This window comes from Balaenoptera ricei, chromosome 2, assembly GCF_028023285.1.
Source record: "Balaenoptera ricei isolate mBalRic1 chromosome 2, mBalRic1.hap2, whole genome shotgun sequence".
Taxonomy (NCBI): domain Eukaryota; kingdom Metazoa; phylum Chordata; class Mammalia; order Artiodactyla; family Balaenopteridae; genus Balaenoptera; species Balaenoptera ricei.
This window is the reverse complement of record NC_082640.1, coordinates 62,994,625-63,017,477: the sequence shown is the minus strand read 5'-3', so window position 1 is coordinate 63,017,477 and position 22,853 is coordinate 62,994,625. Positions and strand designations below refer to the sequence as shown.

Genomic DNA, 22,853 nt, shown 5'->3' with positions numbered 1-22,853 from the left:
CTGGGCCCAGGACTGACTAGTCCTCCATGGAAAGCAGGTCTTATGGTGAGGGTGATCAGCCTTTCTAGCTTTGCCATGGCATGGCCTACAGGAGAGAGAGATTGCTGTAGGCTGAGGCAATCAGGAGAGGCTTCCTGTTAGGAGGCAGAACTTAGGATCTGAGAGTTTCAAAGCTAGGAGAGATCTTGGATTCTAACCTTCTCTTGTACAGAGGATGAAGCTAAGGCTCCCAGAGAGGGTGTGACTTAACCTGAGGCCACACAGCAAGCTAGGGGCAGGACTTGAAGCCACTTCCTAACGGCCTTGGGTACTGCATTCCCATATACCCATATACAAAAGTAAAAAACACCAGGGGGGAACCTCCCCGGTGGTCCAGTGGTAAAGACTCCACACTTCCACTACAGGGGGTGCAAGTTCAATCCCTGGTTGGGGAACTAAGATTGCATGTGCCTCACAGCACACCCTAAAATAATAAATAAATAAAAATAAAATAAGATGGCGCATTAAAAAAAAAAAACAATAAAAATAAATAAATAAATAAAACAAAACAAAAATCATTAAAAAAAAAAATAAAACAAAAAAACACCAGGGGAGTTCTCTGGTGATCTAGTGGTTAGGATTCCAGGCTTTCACTACCGTGGCCTGGGTTCAACATCCCGCAAGCCACATGGTGCAGCCAAAAAAAAAAAAAAGTTAAAAAAGGACATTTTAGCCCATTTTTTTTTAACATGAAAAAACACATTTTATTGCACCTAAGTTATAAGAAAATAAAATTTCTAAGTGAATCAAACCATAGACACAATCCCTTTAAAGGTCGTTTTCCTCCATCATGTCAGGTTGTTACATAACTAAAATTAACCAACTTGAATCTGATTGTTTTAAATCAGATTATAAATAAAACAAACAAAAAAATAAACTGGAGGAGGGAAAAAAAGATCACCTAGGATACAGTGTTAAACCACTTTCACAGTTCAGCTTGAGTTGTGGCTCTTGGAGAATGAGGCAAACCATTTGACTTTTTCATGCATTTTGCTTGTTTGCGTGTGACGCCTTTACTACAAAAACTGGATAGTTTCTGCTTTGTCAGTTACTCAGAGCAATAAAACTGTAACAGTTGTTTTCAACTGTTTCAACTTAGTGTAAAACAGTAAGACTGACCAGCAACTTTATTTTAATTTTGTTTTATATATTTTTAAAATATTTTTTCAGTTTTTTTATGTATGTTCATCCATTCACCACAACCCTCAAAAAGAAAAGTTTCTCTGCAGAACAGGCAGCAACAGCTCTGTTCCAAGGAATGTGTTTTAATTTTTGCCCAGATAAAAGAAAATAAGCTTTGCACACACTCTCAATTCTTTACTTGCAGGCATACTTCACTCCTTATTTTCTGAAACTCTCCCATTCAAAGCCTGTTAGAGGCACAGATGGTTCAAGTTTCAGTTAGCCCATTTTTTGGATAAACAATACAATCACATGGTCAGAAATAAAAACCTAAAAGTAATAATGTCTCTCTCCCACCTTGTCCCCTGTCTGTCCAGTTCTTATACCCATATTCCTATCTTTATTAATTTTTACATATCCTTCCAAAATTTTTTTATGTAATTACAAGCAAATATGACTATATATATTTGCTTTCCATTTTTTTTTTTTTTGTACAAAAGTAGCACAGTATCACATATACATAGTATTGTGCCCTAGGCATAATAGTATTTGGGAATTCTTACCTTATCAGTAGACAGGGAGCTTCCTGATGCCTTTTTGCATCTGCACAGTGGTCCATTAAGTGGATGTAGCATGGTTTATTTTTAGCTGACTCCTTGGCTGTTTAGGTTGTTTGGGCATTACAAACAGTGCTAGAATGAAAAATGTCCCCAAAGAAATCATATGAATGATAGTTGAAAGTGCCCTGGGTCCACAGATTGCGCTGTCTTCCAGGTGCCAGTTGCTGGTTAATGAACAGCAAGAGAGCCCGTACTCCCTTGTGTGAATAAGGTCTAGGCATTTTGCCAGGTCTTGTCTTGTGACCTCTCACTACCAACTACTAAGCAGTTTGAACTTGGAGCCTCAGAAGAATCCTCTTCCTGCAAAGTCTCTTGCTTTCACTTTGGTAATAGGCTTGGGGGTGAGGGTGGATGGAGCTGGGGAATGGAAGTGGGTCACACACCATGCGCGCAAAGGACAGGTGTGGCCGCTTGAGGGTGGCAGGCATGGTCTGGTTGTGCCAGAAGAAAGGCAACTCTTGGACCCACGTTCCTGCCTTAGGAGGCAGGAACTGGGCTTCTAGGGCCAACACTCATCCCTCTTGAAACTGCTGGTGTACTTTCATCGCCACCCTGTGCCTGTAGGCGGAGAGGATGAAAAACACCAACAGGCTTAACTAGGAGCACTTGGGTGGGATAGTGGCTCGGACATTTTCCCTCCTCCATTTCTCACAGGCTCTTTTTGCAATGACGTCACAATACAATGGAAAAAAAATAAATTGCTTTAAAACTATAAAACAACTATAAATCAGTCATCATGATTTTTTTTCTTTACTGAGCCCTCATGTGTGTCCCCTGCTTCACTAACATTGCAAGGGGTGTCAGGGAGGTTGGGACAGAGGTGGAGAGGAGCCCAGCCCTGTCTTGGGGGAGTTCACAGCCCAGGTGGAAAGAGGTTCTCTTACATGCCAGCAGTTTGCAGAGACACACATGAAGGATAGACCAGGACCTTTTCAACTCTTTCATTTTTAATGGTAATCAAATACATACAACATAAAATTTGCCTAGAAGTGGAATTGCTGGATCATATACTAATTCTGTTTTTAATTTTTGAGGAACCACCATAGAGTTTTCCATAGTGGCTGCGTCTTATTCTGCGTTACCACCGACAGTGCACAGCAGTTCCAATTTCTCTACATTTCTCATTCACACTTTTTTTAAAAATAGTGGCCATCTTAATGAATGTGAAGTGGTTTAAACTTTTTTGACCACAACCCACTGTAAAAAATATATTTTACATCTAACCTACAGGGTATACACATGCACATACCTGTAGCTAAAACAGAAGTTTTGCAAAACAAATTATGCTTGTAAACATGGGAGCTACTCTAATTTTCTGTTCTGTACTATTCTATGTAATACAAAAAAATGCTAGTCATGACATTGCTTTCATGATCCACTCATGGGTCACAACTGTAGTTTGCAGAACACTGGCACAGAGAGTTCTGTGGAGATTGTGTACTTTCCCTAGAGGCCTGGGAGAATATGACCTGGGAGATCATCCCCTCGCCCCTTCCCACACACAGGTGCGCTCTCTGATCCAGCTCTCCTCCCTTTCTGTAAAGATGTTGAGAAAAAGAAACCCGGGAAGCAAGGAGGAGGGAAGGAAATCAGTCCATTATAGCCAATGATTTGGGAGCCCACATTTCACATGAAAGCACTCGATACCAAGAAGAGCCCCACCTCAGGGTCCCGGTCCCCAGCACATGGCCTGTCGTGCGGGGCTTTCCCTGCCTTTCCCAGCCTGGGCTCGGCCAGGTAATCCCTGCTGTTCACCCCGTGAGGGTGGGCCTTACCACGTCCCCCACCACACGGGAGGGACAGAGCTTGTCCTGAGGAAAGCACATCCCTGGCCTCATCCTCTTACAGCCCAGTGCCTGGCTTTTCTCTGCTCAACCCAGAGCCCCCTCCAGCTGTGTGGGAATCCCCTTCCTTCACTGGGTGGACGGACTGCAGGCTCCTGATGGATGGTCATCCACTGAGCAAACAGGGGGTGTGAGGTGCCAAGGGGTCAGGACTGCAGGCAGGAGTGGCAGGCCAGGGCCCCTGGATTGAGCCCCGGAGTCTGGGCCTCCCCTTGCGGAGGGACACTCTCCACGTCACCCACTTGGTTTCAGCAAAAGGTCCAGCTTATTCTTCAGTGTCACACGGTAGAGAAAGATGGTGCAGAGGGGTGTTAAAGGATACAGTGGGTGCAGGAAGGGAACTTGCATTTCGAAAACACGATTCAAGCCCTGGTCCAGGCCCTTATTAGGTATGTGACCTTAGGAAATCACTTCACCTCTTTGTGCCTCGGTTTCCTTCTCTGTAGATTGGCAATAATCGTAATATAGTACCATCCTCTTTTTTTAAACTATAATTTTATTGTAAAATTCACATAAGAAAATTCACCATTTTAACTATTTTAAAGTGTACAATCCAGTGACACTTAGTACACTCACAGTCTGGTACAACCATCCCACCTCTAGTTCCAGAGTACTTTCATTACTCCAAAAGGAAACCCGGTACCCATGAAGCAGTCACTCCTCACTTCCCCTCCCCCATCCCCTGGCAACCACCAATCTGCTGTCTCTGTGCATTGGCACTTCTGAATATTTCATATAAGGAATCATACAGTATGTATTCTTCTGTGGCTGGCTTTTCACTTAGCCTGATGTGTTCAGGGTTCATCCACGTTGTGTGTGTCAGAACTTCATTCCTTTTTATGGCTGGATAATATTCCCCTGAATGGCTGTCCCACATTTTGTTTATCCATTCATCAGCTGATGGACATTTGGGTTGTTTCCACCTTTTGGCTATTGTGAACAGGTGACAGGAGGCCAGTGTCAGCTCAGTGGAAGGATTTCCTCCCTGCTATGACTTTGCAGCCGGAGATGAACTGCTTCCATTAGTAGTGAGCACTTTGTCCCTGGAGTTGTCTAGGCTGGGCCTAGTTGTCAAGCGAACCTTGAGTTGTTGGGCAGTGTGATCCCTGAGGTCATCTTGCAGCCCCGTTAGGATGCACAGGCATTGAAGTGGTCCCTGGATGCCAGCACCTCAGGGTCACAAGGGGGTGAAGTCATGGAAGCTGTGGGGAGGACTTCTGGTCCCCAGTAGGCTCTGGGCTTTGGACTGGGCAGCCTGCACCTGTTTCTGGGTGAGGCCTTGGGGACTGGGCTGACCCCAGGCCTGGGGACCTGGCCCTGGTCCTGCTGCCTGGTCATTTCTGACTACCCTCATTTCCTGACTTTGCAGCCAGAGGAGGCGCAGAGGGCCCAGGTGCAGGTCCCAGGATTGGCTGTGGTACAGCCGGTGCCAGGGGCACACCCTGTGCCAGTGTACGCCTACTCCATCAAAGACCCCTCCTGCAGAGAGGTAAGGTTCTCCCCCGCCCTCCCCTCCCCTTCCCTTCCGAGGGCCCAGATCCTCCTAGGCGGTAAGAGGTGGAGCTGAAGTGAGAATCCAGACCTCAATAGGCACCTACTCTACGCTCTCCCTGCTCTTGGTTGCCCTGCCAGGAAGCTCCTCTCCAAGCGTGAGCCCCTCCCAGGGCAGTCAGAGGCCAGCAGAGGTCGGTGGTCAGTGGTCACCAGCAGGGCCAGTGTGCATGCTGACCTGGGAGGGCATCCTGTATAGAGAGGTGTGATCTGCATGGCAGATAGCAGAGGGAAGAGCAGGAGCAAAGGGCACGGGGGGCACAGGTTCCTGCCACCCAGGTCTGGTCTCTGCCCGCTGCCCCAGTGGGAAGCCCCTGACCCTACCCTGTGACTCCCCGCTGCACAGGAGGTCTCCAACACAGCCACACCACAGAAGAGGAAGTCCTGCCAGACCGAGTGCCCCAGGAAGGTCATCAAGATGGAGTCTGAGGAGGAGAAAGAGTCAAGGTTGGCTCGGAGCTCCCCCGAGCAGCCCAGGCCCAGCACCTCCAAGGCAGTCTCGCCACCCCACCTGGACAGGGCCCCCAGCCCCAAGAGCCCCGTCATGGGAAATGAGACCTTCCTGCCCGAGAGCAACCATGCGACCAGCGACCCTGGGGAGGCAGGTAGGGAGGTGGGTGGGCAGCAGAGGCTGAGGCCTGCACGCTGTCCTCCAGGGGCTGGGTGGGACCCCTCTTCTGCATCCTGACCCTACCCACGGAGCCCAAAGCCAACAGCATTCCCTGTGTGTCCTGCCCTCAGCTGCCAGCAAACGGGGAAGGGAAAGCCCAGGGTTGGTCTGGGGGGTGTGAGTGGATAGTTTAGCCTGTGCTCTGCTGGGATGCCAGTGTGACGAGCGTGACGGGCCAAAGACCACATCTCCTTAGTTTCTTCCCCTAACACACTGTTCACACTCGTACAGAACCCAGCACTGTGCCTCTGCACGGGGTGGGTCTCCCCAAGAAATGTTTGTTGGTGGGTGCCTGGCATGTGCCCAGAGAGGACTTGAGTAAAGTCCACATCCATCGGTTCCCAAATTTTTCTGCCACCTGCCTAAGGTACCTCGTTTGTCCTAGATACCTTTTACGGCCCCTGCCAGGGAGGGAGTCTTTTCACGTGAGTTGAGGTCAACCCATAGAATTCTGGAATGTTCAAGACAGTTCTTCCTGGATCTGTTTTACCCAGAGTCCAGCTTTATTTTCATTCTAGGTCCCACACTGACCCCTGTCCCTGGTCACACTGAACCCCGACCCTGGTCACACACTCAGCCCTGACTGATAATCCTTGCTCACAAATACTATTGTAATCAGAAGGTTTTGATTAACCTAGATAAAGTATCCTTTTTTAAAATTAATTAATTAAGTTGTTTATTTATTTATTGGCTGCGTTGGGTCTTTGTTGCTGTGCGCGGGCTTTCTCTAGTTGCGGTGGGCGGGGGCTACTCTTCCTTCTGGTGCACGGGCTTCCCATTGCAGTGGCTCCTCTTGTTGTGGAGCACGGGCTCTAGGCGTGTGGGCTTCAGTAATTGTGGCATGCGGGCTCAGTAGCTGTGGTTCGTGGGCTCTAGAGCGCAGGCTCAGTAGTTGTGGCGCACGGGCTTAGTTGCTCTAGGGCATGTGGGATCTTCCCGGACCAGGGCTCGAACCCGTGTCCCCTGCATCGGCAGGCGGATTCTTAACCACTGCGCCACCAGGGAAGCCCGATAAAGTATCTTTTAACTCAAACATCTCGTGGCTCACGGAGCTGAGAAGTGGAATAAACCAGTGTGCTGCTTTAGGACGGCAAAAGGTTCCAAACCAGGTGGTGCTTGTCACGCCCCCTCCACAGGTAGTAAATTCTGAATCACTCCAGGGCCAACAGCTGAATTAAGTGTTCACAGGCGAGGCACAGTAGGCAGTGATGGAAAGCCACCTTGAATAACCCCTCTGCACAAGCAGATCCACACGCTGAACGTTCACATCCTCCCTTGCAGGGCACACGTCACCCACCCGGTCCACTGGCCTGCAAGGATCCCCACGGGAGAACACCCTGGGCCCCATCCACGGGCACCCCTGGCAGGCCCTAACATTGTCTCCCCTACCCCATTTCAGAGGAGCGCGTCGTGGTGATCAGCAGCTCGGAAGACTCAGATGCCGAAAACTCGGTGAGTGGCTCAGAAGTTCGGCCTAGGACTCCTGCCTCCCCCCATTCCAGGTCCCAGGGGGCACAGCCACAGCAGGTGACTCTCAGACTCGCCTTGCGCCTGGGGAATTTACCAGCGAGGCAGTGAGTCCTGAGCTGTCCAGAGGATAGTCTCCAAATGCCAGCTGTGGTCTGGATCACCCCGACCCTCCCTCCATACCAGGGCAGGAGCCTTCAGTAATCATATGTACTCTTCTGAAAAGCTGGGAGAGGGCTTCCTTCCAGAGCTCTGTCTCATTTCTGGACTAGCCAATGCCTGTGTCTGGAGCTTCCTTATGCATTTTCTGCCCTCTTAAGTCCTCGGTGAGGAGGGTGGACAAGCGTTCATTCCCTGGTTAATGGCAGCTGTTGAGGGCTCTCTGGGGGTGTGAGGGCACAGGGCAGCACAGGGCAGCCCCGTGCAGGGCCCAAACAAGCACATGGTGACTCCATGTAAGAAGAACTTCTTTAAAGCCATCCCACAATGGAACAAGTGACCTTACGGGTTGTGACCCTTCTGTCCCTGGAGGTTTGTTAATGGAGGCTGGGCTGTCACCTGTCCAGGGGCAAAAGGGATCGGAATAGAGTGGAAGGTTGGACTGGGTGGCCCCTGAGGTCCCTTCCAGCCCTCAGTCTGAGGTTCTGTGTTGGAAAGCGTGTGGAGCCCACGGAGACCGTCGCACCTCCCTCCTCGCCAGCCCACCCCCCGCCGAGAGCTCACCGAGCATCCCAGCCCTGCCGGGCTTCTCGTCTGCCCCGTGGCACATGCCGACCCCCGGCTTGGCCTCCCCACCATCCTGCCGAGCAAGCTGCCGTCCCTGATGCCGAGTGTCCCGGACAGCCTGCCGCTCACCAGGAGCAAGCTGCCATCCACCGTGGGATCAACTTCCTATCACGCAGAGCACAAAGAAACCCGCGCCTTCGCCACATCTTACGCCTGCCCCTCAGAGTGTATTGTGCCCCCATGTGGACTTGTTCTCCCTCCCAAGGGCCGGTCCAGGCCACCACCCCGGCCACCACCGGGACTCCCAGCCAACCTGCCAATCCCCAGGAGTGTCCCGCCCACCTCCAAAGGGCCAGCGGCCAACCCCGCCAGGCGGGACAGGCAGCACGATCCCGCGGGCGCTCCCTCCGCAGCTCCCCGCGTGTGGCCCAGTGGCTCAACAACTTCTTTGCCCTTCCTCTCTCTGTGGCTCCCCAGCTTGATGCCTCTCTTAGGGGGGGGCTCGGGGGAGGCAGAGCACCCCAGACTCTTGGAGCAGGAGTCTCCCCTGGGGACTCTGGCAGAGACCCCATGGAGAATCCCCAAGTCCAGGTCCCACTGGAAGTCCCTCCAGAAGCATTCCCACCACCCCACCCTCCAAAGAGGCCTCCCACCAGCACGGGTCCCCCGCAGACAAGCCTCTGAGAGCCCCAAGTGCCTCCCTCCTCTGCAGCCCTGACCCTGGTCACCTTCCTCTTGTAACCTTGTGGCCAACACACGCCCTCTGCTCCCCGGGCCCCCTCCACCCTGCTGCCCAGCCCACGCACCTAAAGGCCCTACACACAGTTGGCATCCAATACATCATCAGAGAGTGAACCAGGGAATGAATGGCTCCATGGACCTCTGGGCAAAGAGACCGGTCCTCCCCAGCCAGGGGGGCGTGACTGAGATTCAGGCCCTTGTTCCTCACATCCTCGGGCCTCTTTGCCCAAGACAAGGAAGCTTCTCACACCCTTTGCACCGCCCACTGCCCCATCCCCCCACCCCAAGCCTTCCCACTGGGCCTCTGCCAGGATGTAAGCCCACGAGGGCAGGGACTGTGTCGCTCCCAGGCCCTGGCAGGTGCGGCTGCTCAATAAATACTTGTTGAACGATCACCCTTGCAAACCCTTCTTCCATGACCATCAGATTCCCTGCTGGGCTTAGCTCTTCCCTGCAGGTGGTTTTTGTCTCCTCCCTGCACTGACGCTTGGTTCACCTGTGAGGCTGCTATGTCCCTCTTTCCCCCACATCAGAGGTGGGAGGTGGGGTCCAGGCCCTCTGTGCCTCCTGTTTGGGTCCCACCGTCTGGCAAGATCCCCTGTGCCTTTGAGGTTCGGGCTCTCCAGATGAACCCCACTTTCCCCAGCTCATCTCAGACATCCTCCTGCCTCCCCCCACGTAGGAAGACTGCCTCCTAGGTTTCCTCTCCCCACGCAGGTCCAGCCTTCCTGGGTGACTTCAATATCCACCACCCTGGTCTCTCCTCGCCTTGACCTTTCAGGGTTCTTTGCCCCATTCCCCTGCAGCCGCCAACCCCATCCCCCATGCCCCCTCCCCCCAGACCTCACCATCACTGAGAACTTTCCATCTCTAAACTGTCCCACGCAGACTCTGACCACAGCCGTCTGCTCCTTGAGCTCTCAATCCGTTCCTTCCAGGACCTCTGCCCTCTCCCTCTCCCTTCCAGCTCCTTCTGCCTCTGCCTCTGCCTTCTGCCCACCAGCCAGCAAGGTCCCCCATTTCAGCCAACCTTTCAACAGGATCTCAGTGCCCTGCCTCCCCCACCCCCGGCCTCCTGGTAGCCTGCCCTCCAAAGACAGCCCTGGAAGGATTCAGTAGCGTTTCCCCTGCTCCACGCCGCCACCTGGAGGCCAACTTGGCGATGGAGAAAAGTCAAGGCCAGGAAAGCTACAAATGATTGTCTCCTGGGCTCCCTGGCCTCCTGCCTCAGCATGCCCCTCTGCTCTCCACGGCCCCTCGCTGCACCTCCACTTCCCTAGCTCTGGTCCCTCATCCCCGCCCCCCTCGCTCTTGCCAGGTGGCCGCACCTTCTGCCCTCGGAGGATGACAGGTGGCATGGGAGCAGCCCCCATCTCGCTCTCTGATGACAGATTGACCCGACCAGGTTACATCCTTCCCCCGTTCCTTCTGTTAGGGTGGTGGGGATGGCCACCTCCCTCTAGGACTCACTCCCCCTCTTCCTGGCCGCGCCCTCCTGTCTCCTTGGGAGCCTACTGCATCTCCCCATCCTCATTTGTGTCTTCAAACACATCCTATGGGCTACAGCTAGGCACCCTGAAGAAAGTCTTTCCTATCTCGGCAACCCCCCACCCCAGACCTTCACCCCCTTGGTGCTCCTTCCTCACCCCACTCCCCTGCCCTTCCCCACCATGCCAGTGAGCCCTGCCACCAGCGCCAAGGTAACCTCCATGCCTCCAAGTCCAGTGGTCATCTTCAGTCCTAACTCCCCAAAAGACTCTGCATCCCTTGGGTTCAGGACACTTCCTCCTGGAGCTCTGGCTGCTCCTCCCCACTCCCCCTTCAGCTCTCTTTGTTCTTTTAACCGTTGTTCTCCAGCTTAGGTCCAGGCCTTCTTCTCTTTCTAGTCTGTGTACTCCCCCCATGATCTCAGCCACACCCACGGCTTCACTATGGGCTCCTGCCCGCCGGACCAGTAGAGCCAATGGCGTCCTGACGGCTCCACTCGGATGCCCCATAGAAGCCTCAAACTCACCTCTCCGCCTCTCCTCCCAGTAAGTTGCACCATCTGCCTAGTTACAGAAGCCATAGACCCCAGAGCTGCCCAGGACTCCCGCTATGCTTTTTATTATTCCTCACAGCCAATCACTTTTTGAGTCTTTCCATGTTCTAAATTCCTCTGAAATCTGGACACTTCTTTCTATCCCACAATCTTGATAAAATTAAAACACGACTAACCTTGGGTAGCGACAGAAGCCTGGGAAGGAAAGAGCGAGAAAAGGATTGGAACGCCCTTAGTCTTGCCAGACTTCATGAGTGTCAGGTGGAGGCACTGAAACCAGCAATATTTTGGGGGTGGGGAGGGACAGGGGGTGGTTAGTCTAGGGCTCAGCTGTCAGCAAGGAGCCACTGGATGTTATCTGAGGTTGATCAACTCAGGAAGGAGAAGCACATTTCAGGTTATGAAGAATTAGACGATTAGAAGCAGCTGCTCACCTTTGGAGAGCAGGTCTGGAGGCAAAAGAGCCAGAGGATCACTGCCTTTGTGTAGGGGTTCTTCCGACAAGTTTTTCAAATTAACCATTACACGAGTCCGAAACTTGTTGGAAAAAAAAAATGTAAAAAGAACACAAATTAGATCCCCCTAAGTAGGTGCATCTCTCACCCACCTTCCATACCCCCTTCCAGATCCCTGGTGTTCCCAGAGTTCCTTGGAGGAAGGGAGCAGGGCAACATTTGCAGGGTGCTCCAGACTCCCCTGTCCTCCCCTCTCTGCAGCCTTTAACCTGCCAGTGTGTGAGAGTTGTAGAATACTGGTCTGCTAAGATGCTGCGTTTCCAAGTGTACCAGGGTGTGTAGGCCCCCTGCTCGGGCTGCAGCTGTGTCAGTGGCTGGAATCGCGACGTCGGGGGGGTCGGTTCTGGCACAGACCTGGCGTGGTGGGCAGGGCTGCTGGGGAGAGGCTGCCTGGGCAGCAGGGGTGTTCTGTAGGAGACCCCACCCCTGCTGGGAGAGGCACTGGGGCTGTAGTCTTGGGGTTCAGGGGCGAGACACAGGTCTGATGCTGGAGACCTGGAGTGAGGACTGTGCTTAAAAATGAGGTGGGTCAGACACATGTCTGCTGCGGGCCCCGTGTTAACGGATCCGAAGCTGAAAAAGATAGATGCTCTCATCCACTCTTCAGACAGAAGACTCACCCCAGTGCCCGATAGCAGCAGGACCAAGTGGAATCAGGAGGAGGCCTAGCCGAGGGGGCAGCCCCTGGCAGAAGTGACAGTGGTGACCGGCAGTGGAAGGGAGGCCTGTGGGAGCAGCTGATCCAGGGGAGGGACCGTGATGCTGGTGAGTGTGCGTTTCAGAAAAAGAAACAGGTGCTCAGCTGAGAAGATGGGAGCCGTGTTCTCCGATGGGCAGCAGCAGCCTGCAGAGGGGCCAGAGCAGTGGGCAGAGGGCAGTAGGGGCCACAGGCTGGCTAATGGGATCGTTTAGGTTAACAGATAACATGTGAAGTATCTCTGGGGCCTTCAGGCTTTGCAAGAGCTGTGGTTTTGTGTCTGCAAAATACAGCGGTGCGTGCCTTGCCACACTGATCCCAGCTGTTGCTTAAGCTCGGGTGCTAAGAAAGTTCCTCAGGAGCTGGGGACTCTTGATTAGTATTAATGTCAGATACTAGATAGGTATCTTCAGGTGAGGATGTTGAATATCAAAGAGTTTGGCTCCTGTCTGATTTGCTGATGCCCAAACGTGGAATAAATCAGTAATTAGGACAGTGGTTGCCAATCCTGGCTGTACACTGGTGTCACTTGGGGGGTTTTACCAAGGACAGATTCCTGGGTCCCACCCCCAGAGATTCTAACTGACTTGGTCTGGGGTGCAGCCTGGACATCAAGATTTTTTTAAGCTGCTTATGCACAACCAAGGCAGAGACTCACTAAATTGGGGGAGTCAATTGCACATTTGTGTCAGAGAAATGCTGCCCATTTGTATACGTATCAGCCTTCAGCAGAGGTGAGGTGTACATTGCTGGGATATGATCCAGGTGCGGAGGGGAAATACTGGATCTTCCCAGCTAAACCTCCTAGACTTCTGGAAGGTGATGTCAACCCAGCTGCTTCCTATGAGCACCTTGGACTGGCCATTACACCTGCTGTGTTGAGTTGGGATGTGATTGATCTGCTAAGTTGACTGTGATGAAGATAAGTGAAATAGAGCTCATGAACCTGATTACCTGTGTGTCCTAGTTGCCCGTGTATCCCGAAAAAAAATCCCAGATCCCACGTGGCTCAGTCTGAACACAGTTTTGCAGTCAAAGAAACACAGTCCATTAACCAAGTGTCCAGTATTTACTCACATCTTTCAAAGACTATTACAGGGGATCCAACTCATAACTCACAGCAGCACTCCTTAAATCCTCCACCACTTCACCCTAGCCCTCATCATCTCCCACTCCCTGGTCCCTCAAAGCCTTATCCCACTTTTCACTTTGAGTCCTCACACATGGGCTCTGGTCTCTTTCCCGCTCCAGTTCCTTCTGTTGCCATTCCTTTCCCTTCCAAGCAAATCTCAGCTTTTTCCAATGAAAGGCCCTCTCCTAGATTCTTGGGTTCTGGTCTCTGCCACTCTCCCTCTCTATCCCCCACTCCCCATTATCCTGATTGTGGAATAAGGTCGGGAAATGGCAGTCTTGGGGTGTGGAACAGGGGCAGAAAATGAGCAGGGCCAGAAAGACATCCTGCACTGGAGCCTCTTCTATGTGCTGATTCTGTTAACTCTGGGTCTTTAAAAAAGTCTTTTTTAATTGTGTCAGTACTTCCCAGCTGTACTGCTGGGATTTACGGCAGGGAGGGGGAATTGCGTTTACAGCTGGCTGGAGTTCAGTGGGAGGCATTCCAGTGAGACCAGTCCCATGGGGTAGCCATACTTTATGGAAGTTCCCAAGGACAAGAGGAATCTGGGAGGAAGAGGAGTCACGGCTGGAAGATTCAGCCCTCCCTCCCCTGACAACTCAGCGGAAAGGGGTGTCCTTTTATTAAGGGAGCCAGCAGGTCTTCAATAAGTTCAGGATGAAGGATATTTCCATGACTATAAAAGAGAAAATGACCCCAGGACCATGGGAAGCTCTTAAAAAATGAGGTTCTCATGGCTATCATAAATGACCGTGGTATAAAGATGGGGGAGTTAGCTCAAGGATGCAGCTGTGCTGCTTGCCAGGGAACTCAACCCTTGGAAGAGAATATCTGAAGAGAAGACTCTGGCCCTACAGCCTGAAGAGACAGTACCAGAAGACAGATGGAAGCACCCTGGGCCACTGCAAGGGCTTCTGCAGTTTGGAGCAAAGAGAAGAAGAAAGAAGGAAAAGCCCAGCGTACTGTGTCGGTGGGTGGCAGAGAGGACTCGGCCAAGGGGACAGCTCTTCAGCTGAAGCCCAGGGGAGGCCATAGCAAGGGGAGTCCAGCTCTTTCCACCAGCCCAAGTGTGAGAGCACCCCTGCCTTGTGATCAGAACAGGCACCGGAAGATTGGAGATAGAAAACAACTTGATTCTCCCATGGGGGAAGAAGGCAGCGTCTCCTGTCTACAGGCTAGCAACTTTAAGGAAGACTCCTGGAGAAGGCTCCTATAAGGAGGCAAGGGAGCCGTGACAGCGAGACAGAGACTCAGAGCAAGACAGGCCAAATGGATGTATGGCCAAATCGAGAATACAGATATGCAAGGCATATCTTTTGTCAAATTAGGGCCTCAGGTATAAAGTCCCAGAACTCACAGGCTGCTGTAAACAAAACCAGCTCTAGATGGACACAGAGTGAATGTCTGTTTCTATCAGTGACTAGGAGGAAGTTGGTGAGCCTGGGGTAGGGCTATGAAAGGCAAATACAGATCAGCCCCTCTCAGGAAGCACATTTTAATTGTGATTAGTAAAGACTTTGCTCTTGGCTGATGTTTTGGTAAAACAAATGTTTCACCTGGAGGGTGGAAAGGCTTAAGAAAGTATGCTAATTCTGCCCCAGACCAGGGATGTTAGCCAGAGGCCAGAGTTCAGGGAGGCCTCCGATGGCCCCAGGTGAGGCCGACTCCATCAGCCACCAGGGACAGTCCCGAAGGGGGAAAGATCGAGGCCTGCTCTGGACTCTGTCCCAGCAGTGCCCCCAGCCGGCCCTGTGACATTGGCCATGTCCCTCCCGGTGTCTGATTAGTGTCCACAGGTGGCATTCACAGGCGGTTCTGAGCAGACCACCAAAGACTGAACGTCTGGCTTTGGCAGGTGTGCAAATGATAAGCAATTAACTCTACATTACAAAAGACTCCACCTCTCTCTTTAGCCCCAGCCCCAGGGTTTAAACTCTTATAGCCAGAGCTCTTCCCCACCCCCAAGGCATTTCAACAGTGTTCTTGCCTTGGCGCGGGAGAGAACAGACCCTCAGGTGCCAGCCTTGGAGGAGGCCTGGCCTCCGGCTTCCCTAAGCAACATCTCCTGGACGCCAAACCTGGGGAGCCTTCTCACCACTGTTCTCACAGCCAGGCTCTGTGTGTCCCCCTAGATGTGGCTGGCGTCCCAGAGGCCCAGCAGCCCTCCCCTCTCCTTTGTGCAGGACACTGGGACCTCAGCTCGCTTGGGGGACAGGAAAAGCCAGGCACCTTGCCCCTTCCAGAGAAACACCTGAGGTTCGAGATGAGCCTCCTTCCCCGTCCCAGGTTTATGATGTTTGTTCTGAGTCTGCTCAGAGAGACGAAGTCAGGAGCAGACACGTCGGGCCCTGCCAGCCTCGGCACTGGCACCTTCCCTGATCCTCCACGCCCAGCCCTGCTCACCCGTGCGCACACTCACCCACACAGTATCACACTTACACACACACTTGTGTCAACACAGGTCCACAATCCCACACCCCTCGTTCACACCCAGATGCACACACACACGATATTTGCATTCATTCCCACACATTTTTCACGCACACTCACACTTGCCCGCGTGATCTCATCCTACTCACGCACTAATGCACATGCCCTGGTTCACACACACAACCCTCACACATGCACGTACACATCCATTCATGCTCTCGCTTGGAGACCCATCTTCCCTTTCCCAGTAACATGCCCTCCCTCAGGTGCACACAGATGCCCCTACGATACCCACGTGCTTGAGTCCCCCCTGCCACACTCATGCACGCCTGCTCACGGGCACGGGCTCACGTTGCCACCGCGCTCCCTCTCACCCCACGCAGACCCCTGACCTGTTGGTTTTTCTGTGTTGCAGTCCTCCCGAGAGCTGGCCGACAGCAGCAGCGAGTCCAGTGACCTCCAGCTGGAGGGCCCCAGTTCCCTCGGGGTCCTGGACGAGAACCTGGAGGACTCCCGAGCAGAAGACAGGCCCCTGGTTTTCTTTGACCTCAAGATTGACAATGAAAGTGGGTTCTCCAATGGCCACCCCCCACCCCTTTCTAGCTTAGTCCCTGAGTCCCCAGGCTAAGTGCAGATAGAGCGATCTACGAGTCCGGGAGAGCCCTGATCTCTGGCCGATGGCTGCAGCCAGAGAGTGGGCAGAGCACTGGGCCTCCCAGGTATTTGAACTTGGTTCTTTGAATAAGGATGTCTGCTTTGACCAGTGCCTAAAGGCTTAAGGCAAGAGCCTCCAGGGTTCCTGCCCACCCCACCCCCATCTTAGGGAGCCTTGGGAACACACTTCTAAACAGAAACACGATGTGAAAGTCTCTGCTGTGAGACCAGCAATCCAAGCACAGCCTTAGGCCATGACTACACATTTCTGAATACAGGGCCCATTCGTTCCATGGTAGCTGCACAGGGAGGCCAGCAGAGCCAAGGTCCCAGAGAAATATGACCCCTTCTCCCTCAACTCCACAGTGCTTGCCCTGGCCCTGCAGAAGGCCAGGCCTTGTCCTGTGGCCTGGACTCAATGTGGTGCCAGCCCAGGCAGACGGAAGCAGCAGGTGTTTCCACAGGACAGAGAAGCAGTTTGCAGACCTCACTGGAAGATTCTGGGCCATGCTCTGCATGGAGTGGACCGGGCAGGTGTGCTGTCTGACCCAGTGCTCTGACAGCTGAGGGCCTTAGCTATGTGACCGATGGGATTGGAGGCCAGGGGAAAGGGAGTGGAGGGCTAGGCAGAGACAGTGAGGGGTCTCGAGTGCAGGTGGGTGGAGGCTGGCAGAAGACAGACAGGAGGGACCCAGAGTGAAAGCGTTTGGTGAACTCGGGAAGGTGGCAGGGCAGGAGGGAGCTGGACTCCAGCAGGGGAGCAAGGGGGCGTGGAGGGCAGCCCCGCCTCCCCTTCTGAGCCCCGTCCCCATCAGAGCCAGGGTCAGAGCTGCATTTGAGGCTGATGTTTGTTTCCTGCCAGCAGGCCCCAAGGTGGGGGTCTCTGGATGGGGGGGGGGGGGGTCGGCAGCCCTAGAGGACCCCCTGCTCCCGGTGGTGCCCCACGGTGCCCTTGGGGCCTCACGCTGCCCTTCTCTCCTGCCCAGCCCAGAATATTAGCCAGCTGGCGGCCGTGAACCAGGAAAGCCAATTCCGCGTGATCATCCAGCCCGAGGCCTTCAACATCTACTCCAAGGCCGTCTCCCTGGAGGTGGGGCTGCAGCACTTCCTGTGCTTCCTGGGCAACATGCGCCGGCCCATCCTGGCCTGCTATAAGCTGTGGGGGCCCGGCCTCCCCTACTTCTTCCAGGCCCTGGAGAACATGAACAAGCTGGGGGAGTTCCAGAACGCCATCTCAGGCTTCCTGGCCGCCCTGCCCCTCATCCGGGAGTGCGTGCCCGGGGCCAGCAGCTTCAAACTCAAGAGTCTGGCCAAGACCTACCTGGCGAGAAACGTGAGTGAGCGCAGCGCCCTGGCAGCCGTACTGACCATGCGCGACCTGTGCCGCCTCCTCGAGGTGTCCCCGGGCCCCCAGCTGGCCCTGCACGTCCACTCCTTCAGCAGCCTGCAGTGCTTTGCGTCCCTGCAGCCCCTGGTGCGGGCGGCTGTCCTGTCCCGGGCTGAGGCCCGCCTGCTGGCCCTGCACATGGTCAACTTCAAGGAGCTGCTGACCGCACACCGCCGTGATCCGCAGGGGGGCCTGAGGAAGTACAACCGCTTCCTGTGCCTACAGACCCCCTCGTTGCCCGCAAGCCAGCCTGCACTCAACCTGCAGGCTCTGGGCACCTACTTCGAAGGTCTGCTGGAAGGGCCGGCCTCAGCAGGGGCAGAAGGCATTGCTACCCCTCTGGCTGGCCACAGCTTGGCAGAAAGGGCTTCCCAGCAGAGCTGAGAGGAAGGGATGACTGGCTCAGACTCTTCTGGGGACAGAGAGGGATGGGGTCCCTGAGCCAGGCCCCGCCCATCACAGCATTCCCAGGTCCTGGTCCCCAGTTCTCCTTTGTCATTTGGTCCAGAATCAGTTTCCTTCTCTGGGACCAAATTCCTCTTCTCTAAAAAGCCCACAGAGAAGGTTCCAAGGCCAAGCAGCCACCTGCCAAGCAGCCACCGCACAGATCCCTGTGCGGCCCTGGGAGCACGGCTAAGTTAGCTCACCAGACCCCTGGCCCCTCTCCTCCAGGTGCCAGAACCAGGGAGGTCCCTGGTGGAGAAGGCCTGGCTGCTGGGCTATCGAAGTGGCCCCCGTATTGCCCCAGCCACCCGATTCCCACTCCCAAGGGTGTCCTTGACACTCCTCCCTGACCCCTGGCCATGGCCCCAGGGGGGACCTGCTGACAGCACCCACAGACACTGCCTGCAACACCAGCGGTCCCAGGGGTACCAAAGTGCCTTTCAAACCAAACCACCCCTTAGGGATTTGGGTTCTCCTAGCTTTTGCCTGCCCAGAGGCCAGCTCTGTTCACCTCCTCTCCGAAGTATTTTCACCCACAAAGGGCCTCCTCTCAGCAGAGACAGGGACTGCTGCTTGCTGCATGCCTGTCCGTGCTTCCAGACTGTGACCCTTCCAAGCCTGCTTCCCTCCTCCTGCCCACACAGATGCCTCCCCTTAGTCGAGGCTTTGCCCTTCACGCCCTCTGCACTGCCCCCGGCCCCCAGCCCTCCTGAGGTGTGTCCTCCAACCCAGCACCGCTTTCAGTGGACTCCAGGGACCCGCAGCATTGGAATCTCCCAGCAAGCTGCTTTAGTGCATTCTCCAGACAATTCTGATGCCTGCCAAGTTTCAGAACCATTGCTCTGATAGACTGCTTCTCCAGGGAGAAGCAGTGTGGAACAGCAGAGAAGGTCCTGGCCCTGGCCCTGACTGTGTGCATTGAGCGGAACCCAGGGAAGGGCCCCTTCCTGAGCCCCCACGTCCCCACCTATAAAATGGGGTGGTTAGCCACCATGGTCCTAGAGCTCGCATCCAGCTCTGCCATTCTGGGGTTTTAGGAATGGACAGCAGGCCTCTGAGGCAGTGGTCAAGGAGGTTTTCATTCTTGAACCCTTGGTCCCAGCCCTAAGCTAAGGTCCCCAACCTTGTGGTCACACTAGAGGTCAGCAGCAGAACACAGGCAGGTCAGGCCAGTCTCATCTGACTAGCAGAACAACTGTCCCTTCCCCTCTGCCCCTCTCCCATCCCTCTTCCTTGGCCCCCTGATACTGGGATGCCTCCATGGCCTCAGCTTTCACGTGGGTGAAGGCTTTGCACCCACACCCCTGCCCCCATCCAGCGGGGGCCCTGAAGACCCACTGAGGGATCACATAGGAACGTGCCACCACGTTGAGATTGCTGGCTCTAACAGTGAACTCTGATGCATTTCAAATAAGATTCCGATTTAAAGTAGGCGCTGGCTCTGAAGCTCAGTAGAACAGGCTGGTGGGTGAGGGGAGGAGGGGGCTGGAGCCTCAGTCTGGCTGTGATGACCATCTTGGCAGCAGCAAGGCAGCGCTTGGGCCACTCCTCACAGCTTCTTCCCCTCAGCCCCACCTGGGGACTGAGCCTGCTGATTGCCAGCTCCAAGCCCAGCCTCACAATGCTTTCTACCCTCAGATGGAGTTGATCACAGGTTTTACAGCAAAGGGCTGTTCTGCCCTCTCTCCACTGTCACAGCCTCCAATAAAGATGCGAATCGTCAAAGCCTGATGCACCAATCACAGACTCTGCTCAGCCCACCCCAGGAGCCACTGAGCAGCCTCTTGCTTGGCGAAGGGGGCACTTGCTGGCATAGCTGTTCTTTGTGGGGGGGTCTTTCAGGACTTAGCAGAGCTGAGCGCCCCTTGTTGCTCAGATATGGGCCTCAAGGATAAGAACCCCCATTCCAAGTGGGCAGACCAGGGTGGGCCTGTCTGGGATCATCTCCAAAGCGGGGAGCCACCTGGAGGGAAAGAAGCACCAGCTTCAAGAATTACCCCCTAGAGGGAGTCAGGGGCCAGAGACCAGGGTCTGTAGGAACTTTACCTCTGCCCCCTGCTGGATAATCCTGTACCCTGGCTGTCACAGATGGAGTTCTCATTAGTGCCTGCAGGGATTCCCCTGGCACAGGCAGTGTAGGAATTAGCACCCCCATGGCCTGGGTGACGAGCCAGGTAATGTGATTTGAGCAGTGCCACTACCCTTAGCCCCACCTACCTGTCCCAGGTGCCCAAGTTCCAGTCCTGGAGTTTTAGTCTCTCATTGCAAATCTAAATATGTCTCCTGTGCTTCATCTTTGAATTCTATCTCAGGTTTATCCATGTCAACTAACCACAAGCTTGCTGGGCTAGAAGTCAGGACACTGAGTTACAATCCTCACTTAGTTGCCTCTGACTCTAGTCTGGTGCATCAAACTCGTTGATGCTTAGGCTCTGACTCTGTAAAATGGTATAATATGGGTTGTTTTTACCTCATAGGATCTTGTGTGAACCAATGAGAAAATGTTTGTGAAAGTAGCCTTTTAATGTATGAAGAGCCACACAAATGTAAGATCTTATTTTACTGACAACAAAGATGACAGTCTTATTGCTTTATAAGTTATAGAAAAGTAAACAGATATTGGATCTTAGCCAACAAAGGACTTCGGCTTGTCTTCAAGGGAATAAAGAACAAGATCTGGCATGGAGCAGACAACTTAGTGGGGCGGGGGGTCCTGGGTCCCAGGGAGCCAGGAAGGAGAGCAGGGGAGTCTACCTTGGAGTGGTTGAGCAGTAGGTGACTTTGTGTCCCAAAAACACCCAGATGGGAGGTTTCAGCCACACAGACCTGGAGCAGACAACAGCTTTCCTGTGGCAGCCCAGCTCAGCCCTTCCCAGCCCTCCCCTACTCTCAGGCCTCTTTTTGAGGCCCAAGAGCTCAGTGACACCCCCAGGAAGGTCACTTGAAAATCTGCTTTAACCTCAACCTTGCTCTTCCTTTTAACTGCACAAAACTCAGCCGCTGCTCCAGTGCTTGGCCCTGCTGTTCCCCCACCCTGCACCCTCCCCTCATCTAGCCCTGGCCAGCCCCACCTCCACCCTTGTTCCTACCCTAGACTCACTCTGACCCCTAGTGCCAACCTTGACAATTCTCCATAATTCAGAGTTGACCTTTCACCCTGCACCTCCCGCAGGCCCCGCCCCCACCCACCTCCTCTGACCTTAGGCTTGTCTCCACCTCACACCCCGGCTGCCCTATACCTAGAGGAAGGGGTCCTTTCTCACCTCTCTTCAGTCCTCACAATTAAGGGAACTACACAGCTAGTGACATGAAATGTCAAGTCAGAGAGAGTCGCACCTTGTGGATCCTGCCCAGATGGAAGGGGAGCTGAGCTGGAGCAGCTCCCAGACTCACCAGCAGAGGGCGCTGCAGCATCACAGGGCCTGGTGTCGAGGCTGCTGCTCTCCGCGGATGGCGAGGGGTGTGGTGTCAGATAAAGGCTCTGGGTAGCAGCAGTCTTTTCCGAAGTGCCACGCATACTTCCGGTGGTGTGGGAGATATCTTTAGGTAGATGGTGCATGGAGAAACATTTTTAACGTGTTAACCACTTTGTATTTATTTTAACATCTATTAGAAAAAATATAGCCAGCCTCTCAACACCGTGATTTCTGGAACATGGTTGCTCAGAATGATGCTAAAATGGGATTCTTTACAGGTCTAATTTAAAGACAAATATGAAGTAACTACAAGCTCAGAAGGAACACAGGTATAGCAAAACTTGTGACTGTGGAAGTGGGGGACTTAATTTTGGGAAATACTGGGTTACCAGGGGCATTAGAGTAAGGATTAGAGCTAAGGTTAGGGCCCACGTTAGAACCGGAATAAGATGGGGTGGGGTTAGGAGTCCGGGTGAGGCCTAAGGTTAAGATTTGGGGTTATATCAAATTTAGGGTCATATTTGGTCATTAAGGTTAGGAATTGAGTTAGGAATTTAATTAGGAATGGAGTTAGATAGGGAGTTCCCTGGTGGCCTAATGGTTAGGATTCGGTGCCATCACGGCTGTGGCCTGGGTTCAATCCCTGGTCGGGGAACTAACTGAGATCCTGCAAGCCTCGTGGCATGCCCAAAATATATATTTAAAAAAAAAAAAAAAAAAGGAATGGAGTTAGAGTCACTCTTCAAGATACAGGTGTCACTTTAGCAACAGAAAAGTCCATGAAACTGTGGACAGATGGGCAAGAACTTCTGAGGAGGACCCCCTAATACAGAGCCTCAAGTGTAGTCAGACTCCCTCCCCATCCTCTTCTAGAAGCATCCAGCAGGGGTTCCACCTGAGCTCACTGAACCCTGGAGAGAGCACAATGACCCATCCCATCCAGGTGTGAAAGGCTCCTGGACAACCAGGTGAATAAAGCTCCCAGCTAACACGACTGAAAGATAACTACATGCTGGACACTCTTCTCATTCAGCACAGCTAACCTCATTTAGTCTCCCCAGACACCCTGTGCGGTTACATCATCATCCTCGTTCTGTCCAGGACGTGGGGTGAGGGTTAGGGCAGGAAGGCGGAGTACCTTGCTCCGGGTCATTAAACTTGAATGTGGCAGAGTTGGGATTTGCCCCACAGGGAGACTGTGTCTACATTGGAGCCCTCTGTGGCCCACACTGCCCAATGCGTTGCCATGCATTTGGGGGGGGTGGGGGGTGGTTTTCCACTCTCTCCTTCCTGTGCCCTCCTGGTCTGTTGATCTCACATGATGCAGGGCCCAGAAAACTCACACCCCAACCTTCCG

General features: G+C 53.5%; 1 protein-coding gene across 7 annotated transcripts in view; it reads left to right on the top strand.

Moving 5' to 3' along the window:
- The window catches only part of PML (PML nuclear body scaffold), a 43,868-nt gene extending 23,150 nt beyond the window's left edge, over positions 1–20,718 (top strand). Inside the window, exons 5-9 of one of the 7 annotated variants that reach the window (XM_059912777.1) lie at positions 4,995–5,114; positions 5,523–5,781; positions 7,246–7,298; positions 16,011–16,161; positions 17,236–20,718. In XM_059912777.1, the coding sequence (XP_059768760.1) occupies positions 4,995–5,114; positions 5,523–5,781; positions 7,246–7,298; positions 16,011–16,161; positions 17,236–18,020 (1,368 nt within the window). In that variant the 3' untranslated portion in view covers positions 18,021–20,718. Of the gene's footprint in view, positions 1–4,994; positions 5,115–5,522; positions 5,782–5,812; positions 5,824–7,245; positions 7,299–7,879; positions 9,174–16,010; positions 16,162–16,615 lie in introns of those variants that run through there. The other 6 variants (XM_059912782.1, XM_059912781.1, XM_059912784.1 and 3 more) reach the window with 6 other exon arrangements.
- Positions 20,719–22,853: the final 2,135 nt, after the last annotated feature.